Raw genomic sequence first — 26998 nt, forward strand, 5'->3', positions numbered from 1 at the left:
AATTAAGTTAATAACCATGCTAGCCACCAGTTTTGCCATAAAATTCTACAGTGCCTTGATTCTGCGTATCAATTTATTGGCTGAAGATCCAAGAGCTGAGTTATAATTATAGCTTCCTGAGTTGACCAAACTGTGTAAACCTAGGCAAATTGCTTCATCTCCACGTGCATCAGGTCATTGCTCTGCAAACCTTTGAACGCCTAGAAACAAGGTAACGAAAGTATTACGTGCTCCGCTAAATACCTGTCAATTACCCACAGTATGAGATTGCATTACAAGGAGGGTGAGGGGCGGAGTGTTGAACAAAAAAAAAACGTACTTGATCCTTCGACTGCCTCACACGTCTGTGCTCCTTCTCACCCGCTCCTCCGCCAGCCCCTAGGACAGGCCCCCCAACTCATCCAGACACTGCTCCCATACTATGAGAGAAGCACCTGGATTGGCCTGAGCGTGTTGCTTAGACGCTACGCTCAGGCACAGGGAGTCTGGCATGTTTCTCCCACCGCTGTAGAATGCAGCTGGGTTAGGGAAACCTATACTGCGCATGTCTGTGTGGCCGGCCTGAGACGGCTGGACAAACCGGCATGAACAGTTAAAAGTGCTCACCGCTCCTCCCTGTGACCCCAGCCCCGCCCACCCTACACGCGCTGGCTCAGAGCCAGCAACTGAAAAATAAAATGATAGTAGCATATGGTTTTATTTTTCAGCTGTTGGATCTGAGCCAGTGGGGCGACGCTCCTCCGCCATTGCGGATGGAGCCCCCACTGGCTTTTAGCACTAACTAAAATGTCAGAGAACCTGCATATAATGGTTGATGTTAAAAGGGTGGGGGCTCTGAAAAGTGAAATGCAACTCCAATGTGAACAAATCTTAGCAAAGCAAATAGGTCTGGCTTGGATTTGAGTCCTGGCCAAAACATTTTAAAAAAGCAAGCTGCAGTGAAAAAAGCAAAACAACAATAACTGTTTTCTGTATACAACGCATCTGTGTGATAAACAGTTTGATATGTTTTGATTGAGATTACTTTTGAGACGTAAAATTGTTGCTCTTGCATTGCACTACAGCTTCCAAGAGGCGGCGGAATAATACACTAAACAGCCAATGGCAGGAGGCGTAAGAGAAATACTCCTCTAGGTGAAGCAATAGCCCTCACCTTGTATATTTAAAAAAATTGCTAACAGTAGATATGGAAGACAAATGTATCAGCAAACCTAAAATCATAATGAAGAAAGCCACTGTGGCATTAATCTTTCATGTTTATCTGAGCAGGAATGCAAGGCCTTATGTTACATGCACTGGCTATAATTTTGTTTTGATTTTAACCGTAAAATGTCCCCCTCCTGTAGTTAGAGTCAAACGATTCTTTCTTTTCTTCATAATGTTCATACGCAGGTTTATTCACCGACGAATCCGGGCCCACGATGCTGTTCTCGAGAAATAACGACACAGTGTTACTCTCCTTTTTGTTCAACTTCAACATCAGAGACTCATCCACCAGGTTTCCAAAAGTCACAAGTGGAGGCCTCTACCGGTCTGATGACCCTGCTGAGCTCGGACAAGAGGAGACGACCCTGTCCGTCAGCCAAGATGGCGTCTGCTGGAGCAATGCTTGTGGGCAGAGGTCCCCGATGGTGAACGCCTCAGACCTCTCATTCCAGCTGCCCGGGGTCCAGTTCGACGACGCAGGATGGTACACTCTGCTGGTGCGGTTTACTCACAAGGACCTGAAGAAGAAATTCCATCTCTCAGTCCTGCGAGGTGAGGGTTTTGTTGATTGCTTGGAAGACTTCTGCTGGTTGTGGATGTGAGGTCTGTGATCAGTGGCGTGAGGAAGCTCGTTACCACCGAGGTAATAGCGCCAATATAAGGCCACATTGTCTTTACATCTAATGCCCAATGATATGATCTCAGATATCCAGTTACTCTCAGATTTTTATTAGAATGATTTTTATTCATGATGCAACGCACGTTCATTAAATGGCTGCATGTTAGGGAAGCAAAAAAAGGTTATAGCATAATGGTAGCCTCCAGTCTTGTAATGAAACCACTGGGGTCCAAGTAAAAGGGACAGGAGGACACTCGGTGGAACACAGCACTTGAAGTGTGGAGGTCACTGTTTCCTTGTGGTGGTACATATCTTCTGAGGTACACTGTACCCAGGCGTGTGAGGCAAAACCATAATGAGTGCAGCAACTATTTTATGCCTCACCATTCTCAATTCCGTGTGACCCTTGTTTCACTATTACCCCCTAAAGGAATCTATGTGTCTCTGGTGTCTCTGTGAACACTCTCAAGCAACCTATGCGCCCCCTTGTGTCTACGTCCACTGTAAACTAACACCCATCCCTTGGGTCATTAATTTATGTGCCACTTGTCCCCATTTGGTCACTGTACATTCATGGTGGCCTCCCTTGTTCCTCTTGATCACTAAAAATGATTCTCTGCACCCCTTCTGTCTCTTTGACCATTCACAACTAGGGGCAGGTTTACAAAGATGCCACACCACGTGTTGCATCAATCAAAGCTGCTTCGCTGAAAGGTGTTGAGTGAGAATGAAGAGAGAGCAGGAAAAAGCAATATCTACTACTATGTCCTGCTCTCTCCCAAGTGCTGTGCTGGTGCACAATTAGGCGGCCTTGTGCCACGCACACCTTTGCACCACAGTGCAAGGGTGTTTGCCTAATGTAATCAAATTCTCCTCCTGAGCAAATACTAGAACCTTATCTCAGAATCAATCCATAGACCAACATCAAAAAATTATAGAAAAAATAGAAAATAAGTCCAATGTATTTCAAAACTTCTTCTTTATTTTCTTCTTTTCAGTCACTCAGTACTTTTCCATTCTTTTTTGCTTTGCCAACACGTGTTTCGTCCTAACTTATACAGCTTAAGGACTTCATCAGGGCGATTGTATATCTTTTATCAAAAATATTGGCGAAACCAAAGGGTGATCGAAACTTGAATTATCCTAAGTTAGACACATATTAATGTGTATAGTGTTGCCTTGTCAGTATACGTTTTCCTATAAAAATAGATAAAATATCTCCGTTTTGCATATATTCCTCGGAATAACGGGGCTCTCGTATCCAAATTTCGTAAAAACGAGTCACCACCTATCCTTTCTTTCGGTAAAGAGGTAAATTATCTCGGCACAAGGGAGTCTTTGCACGAACGGCGTCTAGTGTTTGCCTAATGTCCAGCATGGATTTAATACTGGAAAGGTACCCTTCTAGTACAAAACACAATGATTAGAAAAACTACAAAACATTTTCCACTGTGGATGTGTGTTTCTCTTGGCAGCACACATGCAAAGTTGAAAAAGTTTGGAGAAATAAAACCATTTATCCAAGTTAATGCCACTCTCAAAAAGGTATTATTTTTTGGCACAAAACCTTGTCTACTATTGTTAGTAGCTAGGGCTTTGCATCAAAACCTATGGACATGTGAACGCCCATATACCACCCGTGGACTGCCACCTGATGCAAAGTAAGGCAAAGCGCTGCTCTGGGTTACTTTCAGGCGGCAACTTGTCAGTGCAAAACAAGTTCTGAACTGGAAAGTAAGTTCAAAATAAACATTTTGCACAGATTCATGTCATTTGTGTGATGCAAACGCGTCGCAAAATGTTAGTAAATTTGCCCCCTAGTCTGTGTTTGTCTCCGAATGGCTAAATTCCCATGAAACCATTTGTCACTTTGTCTCCATGACCACTCACGAAAGTCTATGTGATCCTTGTGTACCAGAGGCAAATTCCTTCATCTTAAAAGACATGTTGTCACATGGAGAAAACTTTTAAGATGAAGTAATATAACTGGTCAGCACTGGCGAGAAGGTCCTTTCCTCCATCCCCATGAGCCAGAATTAAGACTTTAGACCGGCGGAAGTCTTCTTTAAGTATAGAAATTTGGAGTTACCTAAGCGAACGCAATGGGCACATGGCCAGTTGGGAAATTCTAGTTATATGTTCTTCTCTTGTTCCTCATTAAATCAGTGATAAAGCTGAGGAAATTGGTTAAGGTTGTGAGAGTTGGAGAAATGTCTAAATACCTTCCGTCCATGTGTTAATGCCACAATTTTAGTTCGCTGTGTGTGGAGGGAGAAGAGGAAATAATGTGTACATGAAAAAGTATCTAACAGATATAAGGGTAGTTGCAAAGAAAGAACCTAACAAATTTATTTCTGTATAAAATTATATAATTTTTAATGGCTTCTCATACTAAAAAACAAATATTACTATACATCCACATTACATAAAAACATTTTTTTACAAAACATAAATCATATAAATCGTTAAAATATCATCACACAATTATTAAAAGAAGAAGAAGTGGCAATTAATACTCTCGACGCGCGTTTCGGCGTTCTGAAAAAACACCTTGCTCAGGAGCCACAATATATATCTGAAAAACATAGGGAAATGACACCCAGAGGTGCAACAGGATATCATATGAACATTGAAGGGTGGTCACCAGGAGACTGCTGCGGGTTGCACATAAACACTGTAAATTGTGTGCCGTAAAGCAGAACCCAGTGTGGCTCCACATGCAAGATCCCTCAAAACTCTAATTCAATTGGACTATTTTCTTCAGAAAGAGCAGAAGACAGTTCTGCACAGACACCACTATACCCATCTTTGGTCTTTAGAGTAAGCCTTTAGGGGGTCTAGAAGAGGACCACTTTCTGGGCTCGCGGAGCGAGGTTTCCTCTAAACACCTAAGTGGCTAGTGACTCTGCCAGAAAAGGGTACCCAGTCCCTGTTTGCACATGGCCACTATCCACAGTACCAGAATGGGAACATGTAGGGCCCTACAGGCACCACTGCACCACTAATCAACGTATTTCTGTTTCACTCTCAGTTGCGGCCTCACCCAAAGGTCCTGTGGCCCCGGAGAGCCGAGTGAACCTGGTCTGCGAGGTGTCCAACCACTCCAACGAGACAGTCCTGAGGTGGACTCAGGTCAATGGATCCCTAGCAGACACCCAGGAGCAGAGGGGAGCTGCCACATTCAGGATCACCCTGCAGATGTTCCCGCAGCGCTTCGGCCTATGGCAGTGCAGCCTCTACAAAGGCGAAAAGCTTCTGCAAACTGTTGACTATGAACTCGGTATGTGGGTGGCTACGGGTACGGGGGCCGGGAGGGTAGCAAGGGCTGTTTGCCTGTCACTTGATTTTGGTCTGCCCTGAGTTACATTCCAAATTCTACAGAAGAAAACATACATTAATTTAAGGGAACTCTCAACATACACCATGGCGTGATTAGAATCACAGAGCAGGGAGGTCAGGGCAAACATGTAGAAGTCAGAACTACAAGTTTTCAAAAACAAGCTAAGAGAAACACACTGTAAAAAAACAAACACACTTTTACAAATACAGTAGGTTTGATTTGGTTTTAGTGTTATACTGTAGTATGGTGGGCATTTGTCTTTGGTGGGAGAACCATAGTGTGTTATACTGTAGTGTGGTGGGCATTTGTCTTTGATCGGAGAATCATAGTGTGTTATACTGTAGTGTGGTGGGCATTTGTCTTAGATCGGAGAATCATAGTGTGTTATACTGTAGTGTGGTCTAGTGGGAGAATCATAGTGTGTTATACTGTAGTGTGGTCTAGTGGGATAATCATAGTGTGTTACACTGTAGTGTGGTTGGCATTTGTTTTTGGTGGGAGAATCATAGTGTTTTATTCTGTAGTGTGGTGGGCATTTGTCTTTGGTGGGAGAACCATAGTGTGTTATTCTGTAGTGTGGTGGGCATTGGTCTTTGGTGGGAGAACCATAGTGTGTTACACTGTAGTGTGGTTGGCATTTGTTTTTGGTGGGAGAATCATAGTGTTTTATTCTGTAGTGTGGTGGGCATTTGTCTTTGGCGGGAGAACCATAGTGTGTTATTCTGTAGTGGGGTGGGCATTGGTCTTTGGTGGGAGAACCATAGTGTGTTATTCTGTAGTGCGGTGGGCATTGGTCTTTGGTGGGAGAACCATAGTGTGTTATTCTGTAGTGTGGTGGGCATTGGTCTTTGGTGGGAGAACCATAGTGTGTTATTCTGTAGTGTGGTGGGCATTGGTCTTTGGTAGGAGAACCATAGTGTGTTATTCTGTAGTGTGGTGGGCATTTGTCTTTGGTGGGAGAACCATAGTGTGTTATTCTGTAGTGTGGTGGGCATTGGTCTTTGGTGGGAGAACCATAGTGTGTTACACTGTAGTGTGGTTGGCATTTGTTTTTGGTGGGAGAATCATAGTGTTTTATTCTGTAGTGTGGTGGGCATTTGTCTTTGGCGGGAGAACCATAGTGTGTTATTCTGTAGTGTGGTGGGCATTGGTCTTTGGTGGGAGAACCATAGTGTGTTATTCTGTAGTGTGGTGGGCATTGGTCTTTGGTGGGAGAACCATAGTGTGTTATTCTGTAGTGTGGTGGGCATTGGTCTTTGGTGGGAGAACCATAGTGTGTTATTCTGTAGTGTGGTGGGCATTTGTCTTTGGTGGGAGAATCATAGTGTGTTATAAAGTAGTGTTGTTGGCATTTGTCGGTGGTGGGAGAACCATAGTGTGTTAAAAAGTAGTGTTGTTGGCATTTGTCGGTGGTGGGAGAACCATAGTGTGTTATACTGTAGTGTGGTTGGCATTTGTCAGTGGTGGGAGAATATAGTGTGTTATACTTAGTGTGGTTATTGCAAACAAAACAGGTGATGGACCGAATGTGGATCAATGTCACACATTCATCCCAGTCCAAAGATCTGGGCCCAAATCCATCGTTTTTTTGCACTCCACACCACCCTGGGTTAGACAATGGCGATATGCAAATCAGCTCTGACCCTGTGCCCCATGGGAACAGTCCAGTCCGAACTACAAAAGCCATGTCCTTCCCAGAATGGAATCAAGCATCCGAGGACCGGACCGGTTTCGAGGTAACACCTCTCATCAGCCCGGCTAGCTTGACTCCAGTGGTGTGGAGTGCCTGGGACCCACGTCTGGGCATCCCCAGCGCACTTAGGGCGGCAATTGCAAACAAAACAGGTGATGGACCGAATGTGGATCAATGTCACACATTCATCCCAGTCCAAAGATCTGGGCCCAAATCCATCGTTTTTTTGCACTCCACACCACCCTGGGTTAGACAATGGCGATATGCAAATCAGCTCTGACCCTGTGCCCCATGGGAACAGTCCAGTCCGAACTACAAAAGCCATGTCCTTCCCAGAATGGAATCAAGCATCCGAGGACCGGACCGGTTTCGAGGTAACACCTCTCATCAGCCCGGCTAGCTTGACTCCAGTGGTGTGGAGTGCCTGGGACCCACGTCTGGGCATCCCCAGCGCACTTAGGGCGGCAATTGCAAACAAAACAGGTGATGGACCGAATGTGGATCAATGTCACACATTCATCCCAGTCCAAAGATCTGGGCCCAAATCCATCGTTTTTTTGCACTCCACACCACCCTGGGTTAGACAATGGCGATATGCAAATCAGCTCTGACCCTGTGCCCCATGGGAACAGTCCAGTCCGAACTACAAAAGCCATGTCCTTCCCAGAATGGAATCAAGCATCCGAGGACCGGACCGGTTTCGAGGTAACACCTCTCATCAGCCCGGCTAGCTTGACTCCAGTGGTGTGGAGTGCCTGGCTTTTGTAGTTCGGACTGGACTGTTCCCATGGGGCACAGGGCCAGAGCTGATTTGCATATCGCCATTGTCTAACCCAGGGTGGTGTGGAGTGCAAAAAAACGATGGATTAGGACCCAGATCTTTTGACTGGGTTGAATGTGTGACATTGATCCTCATTCGGTCCATCACCTGTTGTTTTTGCAAACTCGCTATAAGTGTACTGGGGATGCCCAGACGTGGGTCCCAGGCACTCCACACCACTGGAGTCAAGCTAGCCGGGCTGATGAGAGGTGTTACCTCGAAACCGGTCCGGTCCTCGGATGCTTGATTCCGTTCTGGGAAGGACATGGCTTTTGTAGTTCGGACTGGACTGTTCCCATGGGGCACAGGGTCAGAGCTGATTTGCATATCGCCATTGTCTAACCCAGGGTGGTGTGGAGTGCAAAAAAACGATGGATTAGGACCCAGATCTTTTGACTGGGTTGAATGTGTGACATTGATCCTCATTCGGTCCATCACCTGTTGTTTTTGCAAACTCGCTATAAGTGTACTGGGGATGCCCAGACGTGGGTCCCAGGCACTCCACACCACTGGAGTCAAGCTAGCCGGGCTGATGAGAGGTGTTACCTCGAAACCGGTCCGGTCCTCGGATGCTTGATTCCGTTCTGGGAAGGACATGGCTTTTGTAGTTCGGACTGGACTGTTCCCATGGGGCACAGGGTCAGAGCTGATTTGCATATCGCCATTGTCTAACCCAGGGTGGTGTGGAGTGCAAAAAAACGATGGATTAGGACCCAGATCTTTTGACTGGGTTGAATGTGTGACATTGATCCTCATTCGGTCCATCACCTGTTGTTTTTGCAAACTCGCTATAAGTGTACTGGGGATGCCCAGACGTGGGTCCCAGGCACTCCACACCACTGGAGTCAAGCTAGCCGGGCTGATGAGAGGTGTTACCTCGAAACCGGTCCGGTCCTCGGATGCTTGATTCCGTTCTGGGAAGGACATGGCTTTTGTAGTTCGGACTGGACTGTTCCCATGGGGCACAGGGTCAGAGCTGATTTGCATATCGCCATTGTCTAACCCAGGGTGGTGTGGAGTGCAAAAAAACGATGGATTAGGACCCAGATCTTTTGACTGGGTTGAATGTGTGACATTGATCCTCATTCGGTCCATCACCTGTTGTTTTTGCAAACTCGCTATAAGTGTACTGGGGATGCCCAGACGTGGGTCCCAGGCACTCCACACCACTGGAGTCAAGCTAGCCGGGCTGATGAGAGGTGTTACCTCGAAACCGGTCCGGTCCTCGGATGCTTGATTCCGTTCTGGGAAGGACATGGCTTTTGTAGTTCGGACTGGACTGTTCCCATGGGGCACAGGGTCAGAGCTGATTTGCATATCGCCATTGTCTAACCCAGGGTGGTGTGGAGTGCAAAAAAACGATGGATTAGGACCCAGATCTTTTGACTGGGTTGAATGTGTGACATTGATCCTCATTCGGTCCATCACCTGTTGTTTTTGCAAACTCGCTATAAGTGTACTGGGGATGCCCAGACGTGGGTCCCAGGCACTCCACACCACTGGAGTCAAGCTAGCCGGGCTGATGAGAGGTGTTACCTCGAAACCGGTCCGGTCCTCGGATGCTTGATTCCGTTCTGGGAAGGACATGGCTTTTGTAGTTCGGACTGGACTGTTCCCATGGGGCACAGGGTCAGAGCTGATTTGCATATCGCCATTGTCTAACCCAGGGTGGTGTGGAGTGCAAAAAAACGATGGATTAGGACCCAGATCTTTTGACTGGGTTGAATGTGTGACATTGATCCTCATTCGGTCCATCACCTGTTGTTTTTGCAAACTCGCTATAAGTGTACTGGGGATGCCCAGACGTGGGTCCCAGGCACTCCACACCACTGGAGTCAAGCTAGCCGGGCTGATGAGAGGTGTTACCTCGAAACCGGTCCGGTCCTCGGATGCTTGATTCCGTTCTGGGAAGGACATGGCTTTTGTAGTTCGGACTGGACTGTTCCCATGGGGCACAGGGTCAGAGCTGATTTGCATATCGCCATTGTCTAACCCAGGGTGGTGTGGAGTGCAAAAAAACGATGGATTAGGACCCAGATCTTTTGACTGGGTTGAATGTGTGACATTGATCCTCATTCGGTCCATCACCTGTTGTTTTTGCAAACTCGCTATAAGTGTACTGGGGATGCCCAGACGTGGGTCCCAGGCACTCCACACCACTGGAGTCAAGCTAGCCGGGCTGATGAGAGGTGTTACCTCGAAACCGGTCCGGTCCTCGGATGCTTGATTCCGTTCTGGGAAGGACATGGCTTTTGTAGTTCGGACTGGACTGTTCCCATGGGGCACAGGGTCAGAGCTGATTTGCATATCGCCATTGTCTAACCCAGGGTGGTGTGGAGTGCAAAAAAACGATGGATTAGGACCCAGATCTTTTGACTGGGTTGAATGTGTGACATTGATCCTCATTCGGTCCATCACCTGTTGTTTTTGCAAACTCGCTATAAGTGTACTGGGGATGCCCAGACGTGGGTCCCAGGCACTCCACACCACTGGAGTCAAGCTAGCCGGGCTGATGAGAGGTGTTACCTCGAAACCGGTCCGGTCCTCGGATGCTTGATTCCGTTCTGGGAAGGACATGGCTTTTGTAGTTCGGACTGGACTGTTCCCATGGGGCACAGGGTCAGAGCTGATTTGCATATCGCCATTGTCTAACCCAGGGTGGTGTGGAGTGCAAAAAAACGATGGATTAGGACCCAGATCTTTTGACTGGGTTGAATGTGTGACATTGATCCTCATTCGGTCCATCACCTGTTGTTTTTGCAAACTCGCTATAAGTGTACTGGGGATGCCCAGACGTGGGTCCCAGGCACTCCACACCACTGGAGTCAAGCTAGCCGGGCTGATGAGAGGTGTTACCTCGAAACCGGTCCGGTCCTCGGATGCTTGATTCCGTTCTGGGAAGGACATGGCTTTTGTAGTTCGGACTGGACTGTTCCCATGGGGCACAGGGTCAGAGCTGATTTGCATATCGCCATTGTCTAACCCAGGGTGGTGTGGAGTGCAAAAAAACGATGGATTAGGACCCAGATCTTTTGACTGGGTTGAATGTGTGACATTGATCCTCATTCGGTCCATCACCTGTTGTTTTTGCAAACTCGCTATAAGTGTACTGGGGATGCCCAGACGTGGGTCCCAGGCACTCCACACCACTGGAGTCAAGCTAGCCGGGCTGATGAGAGGTGTTACCTCGAAACCGGTCCGGTCCTCGGATGCTTGATTCCGTTCTGGGAAGGACATGGCTTTTGTAGTTCGGACTGGACTGTTCCCATGGGGCACAGGGTCAGAGCTGATTTGCATATCGCCATTGTCTAACCCAGGGTGGTGTGGAGTGCAAAAAAACGATGGATTAGGACCCAGATCTTTTGACTGGGTTGAATGTGTGACATTGATCCTCATTCGGTCCATCACCTGTTGTTTTTGCAAACTCGCTATAAGTGTACTGGGGATGCCCAGACGTGGGTCCCAGGCACTCCACACCACTGGAGTCAAGCTAGCCGGGCTGATGAGAGGTGTTACCTCGAAACCGGTCCGGTCCTCGGATGCTTGATTCCGTTCTGGGAAGGACATGGCTTTTGTAGTTCGGACTGGACTGTTCCCATGGGGCACAGGGTCAGAGCTGATTTGCATATCGCCATTGTCTAACCCAGGGTGGTGTGGAGTGCAAAAAAACGATGGATTAGGACCCAGATCTTTTGACTGGGTTGAATGTGTGACATTGATCCTCATTCGGTCCATCACCTGTTGTTTTTGCAAACATACTTAGTGTGGTTGGCATTTGTCAGTGGTTGTAGAATATAGTGTGTTATACCGTAGTGTGGTGGGCAGTTGTCAGTGGTGGGAGGATCTTTGGAAACAAGGACTTCCAGCTCACTGAGCAGCAGGATTACATGATTTTAGTGTTTTACTTCCTGTGTTGTAGGGAGCACTAGTATTGGAGCAGTTGCAGATTTGTGGTTTACTTAAAGCAGCAGAGTTGTTTTATTTGTAGTCTAACTCTGTATTCTGGCAATGTTGTACTTACAGTGTTCTAGATGCTTCCTGGTTAGGTTTGTGTCACATAAGCTACAATACAGTCATATGTATACATTAAAGCCAAACAAATCAATGAAGAAATCCAACCTGCGCCCTTGCTTGACATATTCAGACCCCACTGGACAAAGCTCAAATGCATCATTGGAATAACCCTGTAAGATCCCCAGAAAAAAGTGTGTTGACTTTTTCTAAGTCATTTCAAACGTTTGATTTCTCTTTTTAGGTCTGTGATTTGAGACAGCCTTCACTATCTCGCAAACCTAGTAGAGAAAGATTACTGGGGTTTAACATTTTCCTTCAGATTTTGCATCCGCCCGCAGGGGCAAGCAGCTTGAGGCGCAAAGCATTCTTGGAATTGCAAAGTTATTTTAATTGTAGTTAGTTTCATTGCTGTCTTTCATCGATTTTCCTCAATTTTGTAGTTGTTGAAGCCCCGTGAGCCCAATGGGTGTTGCGCGCCTGTATACAAGTCCCCCTGCTTTAACCTGGTGTGGAAGAACCCACCTGAATGCATTAAGGTTCATTCGGAAAGGTCTGTCTGTCTGCCAAGGCCATCTATTGGCTGTCCGGCATGGCTCCAGTTTACACCGTCACAAAGCATTACTAGCTAAAATAGAGTTGATATCAGGAAGTTTCTCCATCTGCATTCCTGAAAAATATTTCCTCGCCCTTTCATTGCGATTTTCATCTCTCTCCCTCTCTCTCTCTCTATCTCTCCCTCTCCATCTCTCCCTCTCCATCTCTCCTCTCTCTCTCTCTCTCTCTCTCTCTCTCTCTCTCTCTCTCTCTCTCTCTCTCTCTCTCTCTCTCTCTCTCACTCTCTCTCTCTCTCTCTCTCTCTCTCTCTCTCACTCTCTCTCTCTCTCTCTCTCTGTCTCTCTCTCTCACTCTCTCTCTCTCTCTCTCCCTCTCTCTCTCCTCTCTCTCTCTCTCTCTCTCTCTCTCTCTCTCTCTCTCACTCTCTCTCTCTCTCTCTATATATATATCACTCTCAGGTTCTCTCTCGTCATTATTGTTGGGCTGTGAAATAAGGTCGAATTGATGCTATGAGTCCTGACTGGACTAACATGCGTCACGCCCTGCACTTCCTATAATGACGTAAGTGTAGCTCGCGCCTGGATTGGCTTGACATTTTACCTTCTCCAACCTGAGAGTATGTTTACAGGCAAGTCATCTGCAGAAAACAGAGTAACTATAAAAATAAAAAAATCGAAAATAATTAACTTGTTCTGTGCCTGTTTTGTTCTAATGCCCTGCGTTTCGGGATTGTGGAGGTGCGGTTGTGAGATATGTGTTCTTGTATGTGTAGGGATGCGCCAGTTATTGTGCGCCATGAATGCGCCGCATTTACAATGCGGCGCACCATGGGGCTAAGACAGCACAGATGCGTGACTCATCTGTGCCGTAAAGGTGGCGCATTGCAGGAGTTACATCACAAGCGCGATACCACAGCTCCAGCAAGGCTCGGGGTGGCCCTATCCCTAATATGCTTCGTCAATCCTTACTCCTGCTTGAAGCAGGCGCAGGGTTTTGACGCAGCATGGGCCCAAAAGTGACTGATTTCACTCAGCCACTTTTAGGAGGCGTTCCCTGTTCTGGCGCAGGGCTTTACAATGTGACCCGTCTCCCAGATGCGTCACGTTGTAAGTACCCCGCACCATGGAGCATCTTTTGCGCCGCCTTTGCGTCACAAAAGTGACGCAATGGTGGTGTAAAAGGGGCGCAAGGGGCTTGTAAATCTGCCCGGTGTGCTTTCTTATCGCTTACACTAACTGCGCCATATAAGGTTGCAGTGTGTGTGACCGCTTCCCTGTTAATTGTCGCAAGGTGCACGCTTCATCCCAGCGATGCACGTATGCAACGGTCTTTGGGCGCCACCTGCTGGCAAGAAATATAAAGCCAGACTACACCTCAGAAGAGAAATCAATCACGCCCCAAGGAGCCAATGAAGACTGAACTCTCCTCTCCGACTCTATTCCATTAGGGTCAAAGCTTCATGTGAGGGGGTAACCTGACCTGCCCCCGGCATCCTCATTTAATCATTCAAAGAGTTGCAGGATAAATGTACAAGCTGAATTATACCACTACAGCAGAAGACACCCTAAAGTCCCCCTGAACGGCTGCGTTGGTTAAAACTCGACGACTCAAGCCCCAAAGCCCAGTCGGGTTTTATCAGAACGGGCCATAACCGAGCTACTGACCCTCACACACATCGGCCCTTTTGCGGTCCTGCCAGCACGAGGGTTTTTCTGTGACCACTCTGCTGCACTTTGCAACTTTGGCTGTTTTTACTTGCTTCTGTGACATTAAAGTTTATCAATGATTATGGAATTGGTCTCTCCGCCTTAGTCGTTTTATTACTGACAAAGTCAACAAGCATTCGCAATGCAATAGGTCTTGCATGAATTAAGTTTGAGCCATTGGCATTGCGAAATATTGCAACACCAATTGCAAAAAAAGTCTATAAATTGTAGGCCAATAAAATGTGTATTTATTTTTGTAGCAATGGTGGCATGCTGCGCTTTAGATAAATATGGTTAAAAGTAAAGTGCGCCACACACGATTGATGTGTGCACTAATGGCTGGTGGTGTGTATGCCTGGTGAAAGTGTGCACTGACGGCTGGTGGTGTGTGTGTCTGAAAGCCTGCACTGAAGGCTGGTGGTGTGTGTGCCTGGTGGAAAAGCATGCACTGACATGTTTAAAAATAAAGTGCAAAAGATGTAGGGAAATGGCGGCACTCGTGGTAGAAAGGTTCAAAAGGGTAAATAGTGAAAGGTTGGTATTCGTATTTTAGGGTGCCAGGAAATAGTCCCTTCCGGCCGGTAGGAACTGGTAGTTTTAATCGAACAATGGGGGAGTGCAAGGACCACCTGCACTGCTTCCAAAGGCACACCGATAGGAGAGTGAGCTCCTGTATTGAATTTTCTTTTCTAGGTAATCAAGGTATTGAAAGACGTAGTCAGTAGTAATCCATTTTGGAATTCATTTAATCAATGAGTCACATATTACATCAAAGTGACTGGTTAGCAGAACAGTGCATTGACTTTAATTCTCAACGACATCCATTAATCCACAAATTATCCCTATGCATTTCGGGACAATGCCCTTCGTCAGGGGTTGGTGGAAGATCTGAAAGTAAACATACTAATGTCAGGAAGGAGAGCTGGCTTCCACGAAATGAGCATCACAGTCAAAAAGCTAAACGTGCGGGTATTAGTGAATAAAAAACGGGACCAATGGGTTCTCGGGTTAATCATGCCTACAGTGGGAAAGAGTGATTGTTACAAAGAAAGTGCGTGAGAACCAACAGAAACCAACCGTTAAGTTCAGAGTAATGTGTCCGAAGATCAGGGCAAGCCGGTAAAACCGAACAATGTAAAGCAATCACCCTTGGGTTACACCCGAAGTCTAGGTGCACTCAGGGAAAACAAAAGCAAGATGTACTGGAATGCTAGAGTGAAGCGGTCGAGAAGTGTAAAAGACATCAAGAGGCTTACCAGATGTCAGGTGTAACGGCGCACGACATACGTGTCTATCGTGGGTCGGTGTTCGATGTTGAACGCGGAAATACATACAGGGTGTCAAAGATAGAAAACGGACTACCGTGGGTGTTAGTAAACATGCCGGTGACGGATTATCAAAAGTGACAAACGACAACAACCGTAGCCTGATAGTGAAAATAAGCGTTAGGATGTGGATCTAATGGTCAAAAAGAGTAAATCCACAAGTATGTGAATGTAAAAGAACGTAAACAATATAAGCCGATAGCGGCGGCCATCTTGGAATGGTCAATCACGCTGGCTGATTAATGAAGGTACCATCAGGAAACATTGAGTTAAACATGTAAAGGTTGCAAAACCCAATAACAAAGTGGTGGTAATATATATTCCAATAAACATCATATTTGTGAAGAAAATAATTAAAAAAATTGTAGAAGGTAAGCGGGGAAATGTAAGTGAATAGAGAGGTAGACAGTATAGATAAAAGAGAGGAACCAAGGTTAGGGGAGAAGAGCCACAAAAGGATAACAGACAGTTCAAAGGGTGAAACAGAACATGATAAATACGAAATGGAAAAGCAGGGTAGACATATGAGAATGGTTGAGGTGATGGGTATAAGACAGGAATAGAACGTATTTACAATGAGACAACGAATCATTATAGGAAACAACTATATTCAAGTCTGTCATTGAGACCTTTAGGCTGGCAAGCATCAAGTCTCTTGATCCAAACGGTTTCTCTCTGGAGGAGTCTTTTTCTGTTATCAACGCCTGATCTCAGCGGGACAATCTCTAACACAAGGAACCTCAGTTGACTCACGTTATGCTGGTGTGTGGTAAAGTGAGCCGCCAATGGTGCTTTGGTGGTTTTGTTTCTGATAGTACTTTTATGCTCCGTCAAGCGAACTTTAATTTTTCTTTCAGTTTTACCTACATAAGGTAATCCGCAGGGACACTTTAGTAAATATACTACATTCTTGGAGTCACAAGTGGCATTAGTTAGTAGTTTGATGGCTTTCCCTGATGATGGATGATTCAAAATATTCCCAGGGATGATGTTATGACAATGGCTGCAATTAAGACATGGTTTGGTGCCTGAGTAGTGAATGGAAAGATCAGTGGGTTCAGTCTCTAAGATGTTCTTAATGTTTTTGGCTCTCTGGTATGCAAATAGTGGCCTGTGGTTAAAAATACCCTGAAAGTCTGGTTCAAAACGAATCATATCCCAGCTTTTTAGGATGATGTTCTTAATGACAGTGCTTCTTGTAGAGTATTTGGATACAAAAACCGGTCTCTGTTCACTGGTGGGTTTGATATGTGGGGACAAAAGATCCAAACGAGTTTTGGTTGCTGCACGGTCTTTGGCTGCTTGCAGTGTATGTTCAGGGTATCTCCGATCTCTGTATCTTTGAAGTATTTTTTGTTCCGATGTTTCGTAGGCTTCTGGTTCAGAACAGATCCTTTTGGCTCTCAATAACTGAGAGTAGGGTAAATGAGTTTTGAGAGGGGTAGGATGACATCTGGTAAAGAGCAAAGCGTTGTTTCTGTCTGTTGCTTTAACAAATAGGTTAGTTGTGAGCTTGTTGTCAAGTAATGTCACCTGAACATCCAAAAATGGTAGATTGTGAGAGCTGATGGTGTGCGTGAACTCTATATGATCATCAAGATCATTGATGTATTTCAGAAATTCAGTGATTTCATCAGGTTGACCAATCCAGATTAAAAAAATGTCATCAATGTATCTCCATAAGGTCAGGATGTTGTTTGACCATTTGTTGTGACTCAAGATGTGGTCAAGTTCCATACGGTGCATGAACAGGTTCGCATAGCTGGGGGCTGCACAATTTCCCATTGACGTACCAACGAGTTGAAGATAGTAATCATTGTTCCACGAAAAGTAACTGTGATACAGTGTGAACTGTATGAGTTCAAGTATCAGAACTTTCAAATCATCATCGATCGGATGGTTGAGTAAAAAAGATTCAATAGCTTCAATGCCCCTATTGTGTGGGATCGATGTGTATAGAGCACATACGTCGATTGTCACCAGGGTGTATAGAATGTCAGGCTCCAGTATGACTTGCTGGAGACGGTTCAGGAAGTCAGTTGTGTCACGTAAATAAGTTGACATGGATTTGACAATGTCTTGCAGGTATAGATCAATGAACTTTCCAGTGGGTTCATGAATGGAGTTTTTGGTTGAAACAATAGGACGAAAAGGTGGATGGTTCAGGTTTTTATGAATTTTAGGAAGCATGTGTATGCTGGGACATTTTGGATGTGGTTGTGTCAGATATTTGTGATCTTTATCCGTAATGGTTCCCATTGACAATGCTTTATCTAGAATGACTTTGAGTATGTTGGAAAAAACTTCAGTGGGATCACTCGGTAATTTCATGTACAAATTCATATCACTGACGTGGTCCGTGACGCTTTTGTTGTAAAAATCGCTGTCCATGACTACAAGCGCACCCCCTTTATCCGCTTTGCTGCAAGTGATGTTAGGATTGTTCACAATTTGGTTCAGTGCTCTTGACTCCCTACGTTTAAAGTTGTTACGTTTGGGGTTGGATTTTTTGAAGCTTTCTCTGATGGAGTTCAAGGTGATCGTTTCATATGAATCAAATATTTTGTGACTCACTGGAGCCACAAACGTGCTTTTGCTTCTTAAATCTTTACACGCATGTTCAACTGGAGTATTGGTAGGGGGACTCACATTGGTAAAGAAATGTCGAAGTCTTAAGGTACGCATGAACTTATAAAGGCTTATTTCAAAATAAAGTGCGCCATACTGCGATTGCTACAATAGTTAATTGTGGATACGTTAACAATTGATGTGTGCACTGATGGTTGGTGGTGTGTGTGCCTGTAGAAAATGTGCACTGATGGCTGGTGGTGTGTGTGCCTGGTGGAAGCGTGCACTGACTGCTGGTGGTGTGTGTGCCTGGTGAAAGCGTACACTGACGGCTGGTGGTTTGGTGCCTGGTGGAAGTGTGCACTGCCGGATGGTGGTGTTTGTGCCTGTAGAAAATGTGCACTGATGGCTGGTGGTGTGTGTGCCTGGTGGAAGTGTGCACTACCGTCTGGTGGTTTGGTGCCTGGTGGAAGTGTGCACTGCCGGCTGGTGGTTTGGTGCCTGGTGGAAGCGTGCACTGACGGCTGGTGGTGTGTGCCTGGTGAAAGCATGCACTGATGGCTGGTGGTGTGTATGTGCCTGGTGAAAGCGTGCACTGACATCTGGTGGTGTGTGTGCCTGTTGGCAAAGTGTGCACTGACGGTTGGTGGTGTGTGTGTTTGAAAGCGTGCACTGAAGGCTGGTGGTGTGTGTGCCTGGTGGAAGAGTGCACTGATGGCTGGTGGTGTCTGTGCCTGGTGAAGTGTGCACTGATGGCTGGTGGTGTGTGTGCCTGTTGAAACCTCGCTCTGGCGGCCGGTGGTGTGTGTGCCTGTTGAAACAGCGCACTGAAGGCTGGTGGTGTGTGTGCCTGGTGGCAAAGCGTGCACTGACGGCTGGTGGTGTGTGCTGGTGGAAGCGTGCACTGATGACTGGTGGTGTCTGTGCCGGGTGAAGTGTGCACTGATGGCTGGTGGTGTGTGTGTGTGCCTGTTGAAACCTCGCTCTGACGGCCGGTGGTGTGTGTGTGCCTGTTGAAACCGCGCACTGACGGCTGGTGGTGTGTGTGCCTGGTGGCAAAGCGTGCACTGACGGCTGGTGGTGTGTGCTGGTGGAAGTGTGCACTGCCGGCTAGTGGTGTGTGTGCCTGTTGAAAATGTGCACTGACGGCCGGTGGTGTAAATGTGTCTGTTGAAACCGTGCACTGACGGATGGTGGTGTGTGTGTCCCCCAGACACCACAAGTGTGTTTTCACTCTGTGCAGATTGGGAGGGTCCCCCGTATTTGAGCGACAAGCTCCAGTAGCCGACTTTTGTGCAGTACCATGGGCTTTGGATTTATTGGACTCTCCCTGACTTTCTTGAGGGAAATATAGGAATGGCTGTGATTGCAATGCATGCGAGTGTGGGAATTTGGAAGACCTTATCCCTCTCGGTGGCGAGTCGCATTACCGTCGCTAAAATTGTAGTGTCTCCTCGCCTTTTGTATTTCTATGCAGTGCTCCCGCTGGTGATACCATGTGCTACATTCCAGGATCTTGATTCCATCCTTCTTGACCTCATATGGAATTAGGGGTGACGTTGAGTTTCTTTGGCTAAGTTGCAGTGACTAACGATGGACGGTGGTGGGATGAATGCCCTAGATTTCTATTCCTAGTTTTCTGCTGCGCAGCTGCAGTGGTGTATAGGCTGGTTTCTGGGAGGTAGGTCCCGGGGTTGCTGTGATTGCTGGTGCTCCCCAGTCCGGGACAGCTTTGGACCCTTGTCTTCAATCCTAAGCATGTGGTCCTAGTGGGCAGTCATGATTTCACCATCCTCAGGATGTGTTAGTTGAGGAGTCTTGTTCAGGCAACAATACAGTCCCTGTACTCTACGGCATTCTTCTACGGGCTCTAGTGACTCGACTGCCGAGGGTGGAAGAGAGATATCTACTGGACTGGGAAGCAGCGAGTGTAGACTAACCCCGGGAGGAGCTGGTGTAGTGAGACTACGCGGAGGTCCACGGAGTTGGGGAAAAACTCCATGGAACTCCGCTCCGCTCTGCCATCCACCTCCACCCCCTAATAAAAAACTGTTACACATTCATTTAAAATGAAAGAAAAACACACTTACCTGTACTTCGGCATCCCCGGGCTGCCCTCCTCCTCTTTGTCTCTCTCCTTACGTGGGACGTACAACTTGAGAGAACTGCGCATGCGAACGTATTTCTCGCAAGACGTCGTGCAAGAAATGAGCATGCATGCACGCTTGCACAGTTCTCTCAAGAAGTACAGCCAACGTAGAAGAGAGACGGCGAGGAGGAGGAGGGCAGCCCGGGGACGCCGCAGTACAGGTAAGTGTATTTTTATTTCATTTGAATTCGTTTTTAACTATTTATCAGGGGGGGGGGGCGGGCTAGCGAACTCCGCTCCGCTGCGGAGTCGGACTTTTGCCCTATACTCCGCATTCCCAGCAAAGCACGGAGTGGGCAAATCTCTGCACACTCCGCTGGCGGAGCCAAGTTTACGCCAGGGTTAGTTAAGACACAGTGGGTGCACTGTACATGGATGGTGTGTTGAGGCTATTTGGCGACCAGTGCCTGAAGTTTGATATCCTGGGAGGTAGTTTCTGCTATATAGTACTCGACCGCCGCTGTCCACACGCTTTGGGGTGGGCGTGGAGTAGAGCTCAGGCTCCTCATTAGTTGCCGCTTCATATGTGACACCACTAACACCTGCTGTCTGGTCTTGGGGTTGTAAACTGCACTTCGTGAGGATCTCTGTTGTCCCCTTGTGGTGCTACGTAATCATTGGGCGACGGACCTGGGGACCCCCTTGACAGACGGGGCCTGGGCTAAAATGTAGGAGGTAGCATCTAAGATTTCCAGGAATGCTCGTTTCCGGCTAATACATTTTTAAGTTCTTCACAGGGCTTATCCTACCAAATTGATTACAGAGCACAACCACAAATCTGTCAAATGACCTTGTTGTCAGTTCGTTTTAATGAACATCGCACCATGCAATAGTATAAAGTATGCAACCATAAGAATACAACAAAATCAAAACACAACTGATCTTCCTTGTGTTGACACGAAGTCTGAAGTGTTGTTGAAGACAGCCAACACGTGTTTCGCTGTGTATACAACTTTTTCAAGGCTCAATAGTGTCCTAGTAGGGATGGTAAAAGGTTTATACGATTCCCTAAGTACTTCGAGGTAAACAACAGCAATGGTAGTAGTCCAAAACAGTCTGGTAGTGTTTCTAGTATTCCACTTATAAATACTAGAAATTCAGTAACACCTGTCAAGGTCAATCCAGGCGCAAGAGTCTAGTTTCTATAAAGTGTCGGTACAGCACGAACAGTTACAGTTGTACTAAGCCGGGCGTATCCCGCGCATCAGGAGAAAGGACTTTTCTCTTTTTTTTTAACTATAAAGCACATTGGGAAATGAGTATTTATATTTTTATGTGATTCATTAGAACTCAATCCTACAATTTTGTAGATTAAACGTTTTTTAAAAAAGTGCCTGCAAGATTGAGGCAGAAATTTCTTTGATATTTGGCAAGTGTTGCTCTCCAGATTTTACCATGGCTTGGTTTATAATAGTATACTTGCCTGCATTTGCTGGTGAGCTATTTGGTTGGGGCAGTATCGGGCATACGGACTGGACATAGTTTTCTTTCGGGTGAAACTGTTTTTATGTGAAGTTTTATGATTTTTCTTGTTTTAAAAAAGTCATGTGGATTTGTAATTAGACAAAAACTTTTTATACAGTTATTGCAGGCTTCCATGTATGATAAGACACTATTACATAGTTACGTTGGTATTGCGTACATACAACAATACAGTGTAGAGAGCGCAGAACTCTCCAGTGTGCCTTCCCTGTGCTATGCTATGTCATATGAATGGCTTCTCATCTCTGTCTGTTACCTTTGCAGTGGAGAAGAGGAACTCAGCCTTGTTCGGTTGGTGGGTGTGGGCAGCCGGTGGTGCTTTGGCCCTTGCTCTACTGCTGGTCATCGTCTGTGCTGTAGTGTGCGGGGCGCGCAGCCGCCTTCTCCGGGTAAGTATCTGCTTGTTATTTGTTTACCCATGTTAGGTATCTGCCATCTTAGGCTGCACCGGTGGGGCTGTCTCTGGTTATTGTGATGCACTAGAGATGCACATTGCTTGTCCTCCCATCTAGTTTTACCCTTATGACTCTTCAGAAGGCGCTGAAGCTGACCGCTTCTGTGGCCACTAACAAAGCCACTGCAATTATGCAATTCTGTGGCTGTGGTGTTTTGCACATAACCATGTGTTTGCTGCACTTGCCACACAATCCATAACTTTCTGCATCACTTGGAGATTTTAAGAAAAGAAAATAATGTGTTTCTAGCTGAAATGGATCAAAAGTTACTTAAATGCTACCACATGTGTTGCTGGCAGGGGCAGACCTATTGTCATGCAAAGGCAGGTCTCCTTTCAGTTGCTGGTTGCTGTATTTAGGTGTTAAGCTGATCTTAATGACCTTTGCCCATACAGTGTTAACATGTAAAAATTAGAAAATAGTGAAGGAAGTACTACTGCTCCAAAATGTGCTGTATGAGGACGCATAATTTAATAAACCCAGCTGCATAATTTGGTCTTCCCTTGCTGCATAATTCCAGTAGCCTGACTGTACATCTTAAATGGCAATATGGCGTGAGCGGGTGATATAATCAATCGAAAGAGTGAGTGAATCCATGCTTGTCGAGCTTTTGTGAAAAACAAGCTGCTTCTTTGTGCTGTGAGCTGTCTATTCTATCAATTTCTCCTGGCCTCTAGGATATGTGAAAGCCCCAGAGATTCCCCGTTGTACAACAAAGAAACACAAGTGTATTTCTCCTGCATTAATGTGTCCTTTTGCTCTTTCAGCGGCGGGCGAGGAGAGTGGCTTGGCTGAAGAAGCACAGGACCTGCCAGTGCAATGAGTATGTAAGAACGAGGACAGGCCTTGGATGGGTAGCCTATAGCGGGCACCACCTCTTTCTCCCTGAGAGCAGCCTTATGTTCACTGAGGTGGAGGAACATAGCTAGGTGGACTGTGGGATTTTGGCTGAGAATATAGAATATCTGTAGGAAGGAATATTGTTGCAACAACATTGAGACAACACATTATACACAACGGGAATGTGGAGGAAAAGATGTCTAACTACTAATCAAATTGCCTATCAATGGTACATTGTCCCATTTCCCTATTTCTAAAGAATCAAAAAACCACATACCACTGTAACTTCCTTTTTGGAATAATTCTTCATTTTGTTTTGTAGAAAAAATTATTTCACAGACATAAACAATGACCAAAAACATTTCACACATATATATATACACACATACAATCACATATATATCATTACATACACCAGTTTTTTAGAAGCAGTGTTCACACCCTCAGTAATGGCAATACACTGAGAGGTAATCCTGTATACATATGTGATTGTATGTGTGTATATATATATATATATATATATATATATATATATATATATATATATATATATATATATATATATATATATATATATATATATATATATATATATATATATGTGTGTGTGTGTATATATATATATATATATGTGTGTGTGTATATATATATATATATATATATATATATATATATATATATATATATATATATATATATATATATATATATATATATATATATATATATGAGAAATGTTTATGTGAGAAATGTTTTTTGTCTGTTTAATTCATTTTTTCTACAAAAAATAATGAAGAATGATACCAAAAAGGAAGTTACAGTTGTATGTTCTTTTCTGATGCTTTAGAAATAGGAAATAGGATAATGTACCATTTATATGGCAATTTGATGTACCCTATGATTAGTAGTTAGATATCCTTTCCTCCACATTGCCATTGTGTATAATGTGTTGTTTCTTAGCCCAGGTAGTGGAGGGTGATTTGGGCAAACTCCTTAGATTCTGTATTAGCAACAACATTGAGAAGCAAAATATCGAAGGGTAAATACACAGAGGGAGGCAAGGATTTACTATTCTTAACTCTACATCTATCTATATTGAAGATATATGTATGTGTGTACACAAATGCAAAACAAGAAGAGAACTCTGGGTAGTTCCCAAGTTTAGTTGAAGAGCAGCCCCATATGTAGGGCACCCCACAACACCAATGACACTCTAAATTTGCTCACCTCAAATGTCTGTTTGTCTAGCAAAGTTTTTGAGCACAGGATTAGCACAGTGCCATCCATGCCGAGTTAGAAAGAGACAAAGTACTTTTACATTTATACAGCAAAGCCTTTAAGCATAGAATTAACACAGTACCATTCACGCCAAGCTGTAAAATGGCAAAAACCTTTTACTACTCCTTGCAAAGTATGACAGCTTTGGATTGGTAAAATACCATCCAAGCTAATCTGGAAGGAATAAAAGCAACCCCAGGACATGTGTTTTGCTGTCATTACAGCTCTTCAGAGCGGTTTAGCTTTGTCCAACCAAAAGGGAGCACCCTGTATAAGTCAAAGCAATACCTTTTCCTGATCAGAGTGCTGCATAAATTATGCTAAAAAAGAAACATAGAACTCTGGGTAGTTCCCAAGTGTTGGTGGAAAGCAGCTCCTATTATATAGAGCACCCTACAACACCAGGAACACTCACCCCAAATGTCTGATTTTCTAGCAAAGTTTTTAATCAGAGGATTAGCAAAGTGCCATCCATGTCAAGCTGTAAAATGACAAAATCCTTTCAAGACTCCAGGCACAGCATTACAGCTTTGGATTGGTATAATATTATCCAAGCTAACCAGGAATGAATAAAAGCAGCTGCTGATGCGGTGATTCGCTGTCATTACAGCTCTTCAGAGAGGTTTAGCTTTGTCCATACACAAGGGATATATAAAACCAAGGTACGTATATGTGAGTTAACGTATAGAAACCTATCTTTCGATATTTGTCCCTCAATATTGTTGTAATGATATTCTGTCCCGTCTATATTTGGGATTTGATATTCCCATCCTGCACAGTCTGTGCCAGACCACTGTGCCCGATTGTCTAACTCTAGCCACCGACTTGCACTAGACCACAGATCTCCCTTTCGGGGTCCCTTTTATTTAATAAAGTAGACCAGCCCTGGCTTTATTGTTTGTTGTAGGCCACACTTTCCCCTCTGCATAAGCAGCACCACCATGGTTAAGGATGTGGGCTGGCCCTGGCCTTATCACTTGCAGTAGACTACACCTTTCCTGCTGCCCAGGTACCCTCACGAGTATGGATGCGGCCTTTCCTGGTCAAGCAAGGTGCCCAATACTACACATTCCCATCCTGCACAGGACAGAATAAGGCTTCTCAGCATCTAACACTCTCCATACCCCACCTGAAGGATTGTAGCAGCAAAAACTCTTGAAGCAACCCCTTCACGAGAGAGAAAGTGGGAGTCCCTTTCTATCAAGATGTTTTGGGAAATGATAATATCCTGGAATGCCTGTTAGTTTGGGGGTTTCCAATGTATATAAAACATATTTCCTTAATACATCAGTGTTGTGATGGTAGTAAAGTTACTTATTTCAAAGAACATTAGGCTCGACCTTGATATATTACCTACTTTTTCAATGTGTTTATTTGATTTTATGGAAAGCAATGGCATCTCGATACGAATAATGTAGAACTGACCAAATAATTGTATTTTCCTGAAATAATAATGAATAATAATAGGAGAAAACCAGACAGCATGAAATATTTATATCTGATGAAGAGGCAAAGTAAAAGCAACAACAACAATCAGCAATGCCAGTAGATATAACTTATGAAAGAAAGCGCCTCTTCGGTAACTGGCGAGTTTAGGCACGCAAGTCTTCATACATGCACTCTGCCATTCATCCTTTTACACATGCATTCATTAATCTACCCTCTGACTCATTCGTGCATTCATGCATGTTCCTATTCACAATAAAACTCACACACACTCAGTAAGTATGTGACACATAAATCAAAAGAACAAAAATAGAAAAAAGAAAGCCTACCGTCTAAACGTTGTGGGCTCATGCTAGCAGTAATATACAAAATTAAACCTAGCAGTGGGCGGCCATCTTGGAACAGGATCATTGTTTTGAAGTTCCAACATGGCCGCCACATTTAAAACAAGATCCTGCCCATCTCTGAGCGGTAAACATGTGATACACTGTGCACAATATCTATCTAAGATGTCCTCTCAATAAACATCACACTGGGATTTCCTCTTGGAATGGTATTGTGCATGGTCTATCTTTGCCTTTGTCATGACTTTTCAGTATAAACAGATCAGATCTATAATCACACAACTTTTCCCTATGATTCAATCAAGCAGCCTTTGCCATTAAACCTGCCACCATTATCATGGCCCCTGAAATTATGTCATTCTGAGGCTGCAGTGTTTTCTGCATAATGGCGGATTTACCGCACTTGCTACATAATTCATAATTTTCTTCACAATGTGTAGATTTTAACATGGCCTGTAAGGGTGTCATGAGCCATGTTGCAAGCAAGAAAAATGCCCCCAGCCCCAGTGCAGTTTGGGTAGCAACATAAAGCAATAAGTAAGGTTCTTTGGGCCCCTCAGGGTTCTGGTGCCACTGCACGTTTGAAAGCTGCACCCTTAGGTGGGGCAGTTCTGTGTGCATGACATCCACATGGCAACACTCAAGGCATCTTTTTCTTCTTTTTTCCAGCAGGCTGAATAAACCGCTCAACCCCTGAAGTCGCTAGCACTGCGCGCGGCCCGACGTGGAAGTGGCACGAGACACCTGCTCATCTTACCTCACTTCCTGCTCAGGCCCCTGATGCAGAAAGCTCACAGAAGAACCCTATGCACCATGGAAGCTTTTATAAGAGGCACCTTTTTTCTTTTTTTTTAATGTTCTTTTTGTATTTTATTAAATATGAAACCTGTAATATCTCCCTAATATATATTGCAAGTCTTAAATTTGTTATTAAAACAGAAGTTTAGTAATTACTGCTCCGCTCGTCATTATATATACACGTAATGGAGCATGTTGTAAGCATATTTTATGCTGTGTGTATGAGTGGTGGGTCTGTGTGGACAGGACTGCCATTTTCTCAATGTTTGCTTCACCTGGGAGACAAGGTGTTGGACAAGTGCTGGACATTGGACATGCCATGCATGGTGCAAGGTTTGCATTGCCCCTTCATGCTCTGTC

The 26998-nt window shown here is 45.1% G+C and overlaps 1 protein-coding gene across 2 annotated transcripts in view; it reads left to right on the forward strand.

The window, feature by feature from the left end:
- The window catches only part of CD4 (CD4 molecule), a 105782-nt gene extending 78991 nt beyond the window's left edge, over positions 1-26791 (forward strand). For both annotated transcript variants that reach the window (XM_086932917.1, XM_086932918.1), the window contains 5 exons: positions 1393-1758; positions 4857-5105; positions 21742-21866; positions 22700-22755; positions 26510-26791. In XM_086932917.1, coding sequence (XP_086789043.1) covers positions 1393-1758; positions 4857-5105; positions 21742-21866; positions 22700-22755; positions 26510-26537 — 824 coding nt within the window. In that variant the 3' untranslated portion in view covers positions 26538-26791. The remainder of the gene's footprint in view (positions 1-1392; positions 1759-4856; positions 5106-21741; positions 21867-22699; positions 22756-26509) is intronic.
- The last annotated feature ends 207 nt before the right edge of the window (positions 26792-26998 follow it).

This window comes from Lissotriton vulgaris, chromosome 7 (assembly GCF_964263255.1).
Source record: "Lissotriton vulgaris chromosome 7, aLisVul1.2, whole genome shotgun sequence".
Taxonomy (NCBI): Eukaryota; Metazoa; Chordata; class Amphibia; order Caudata; family Salamandridae; genus Lissotriton; species Lissotriton vulgaris.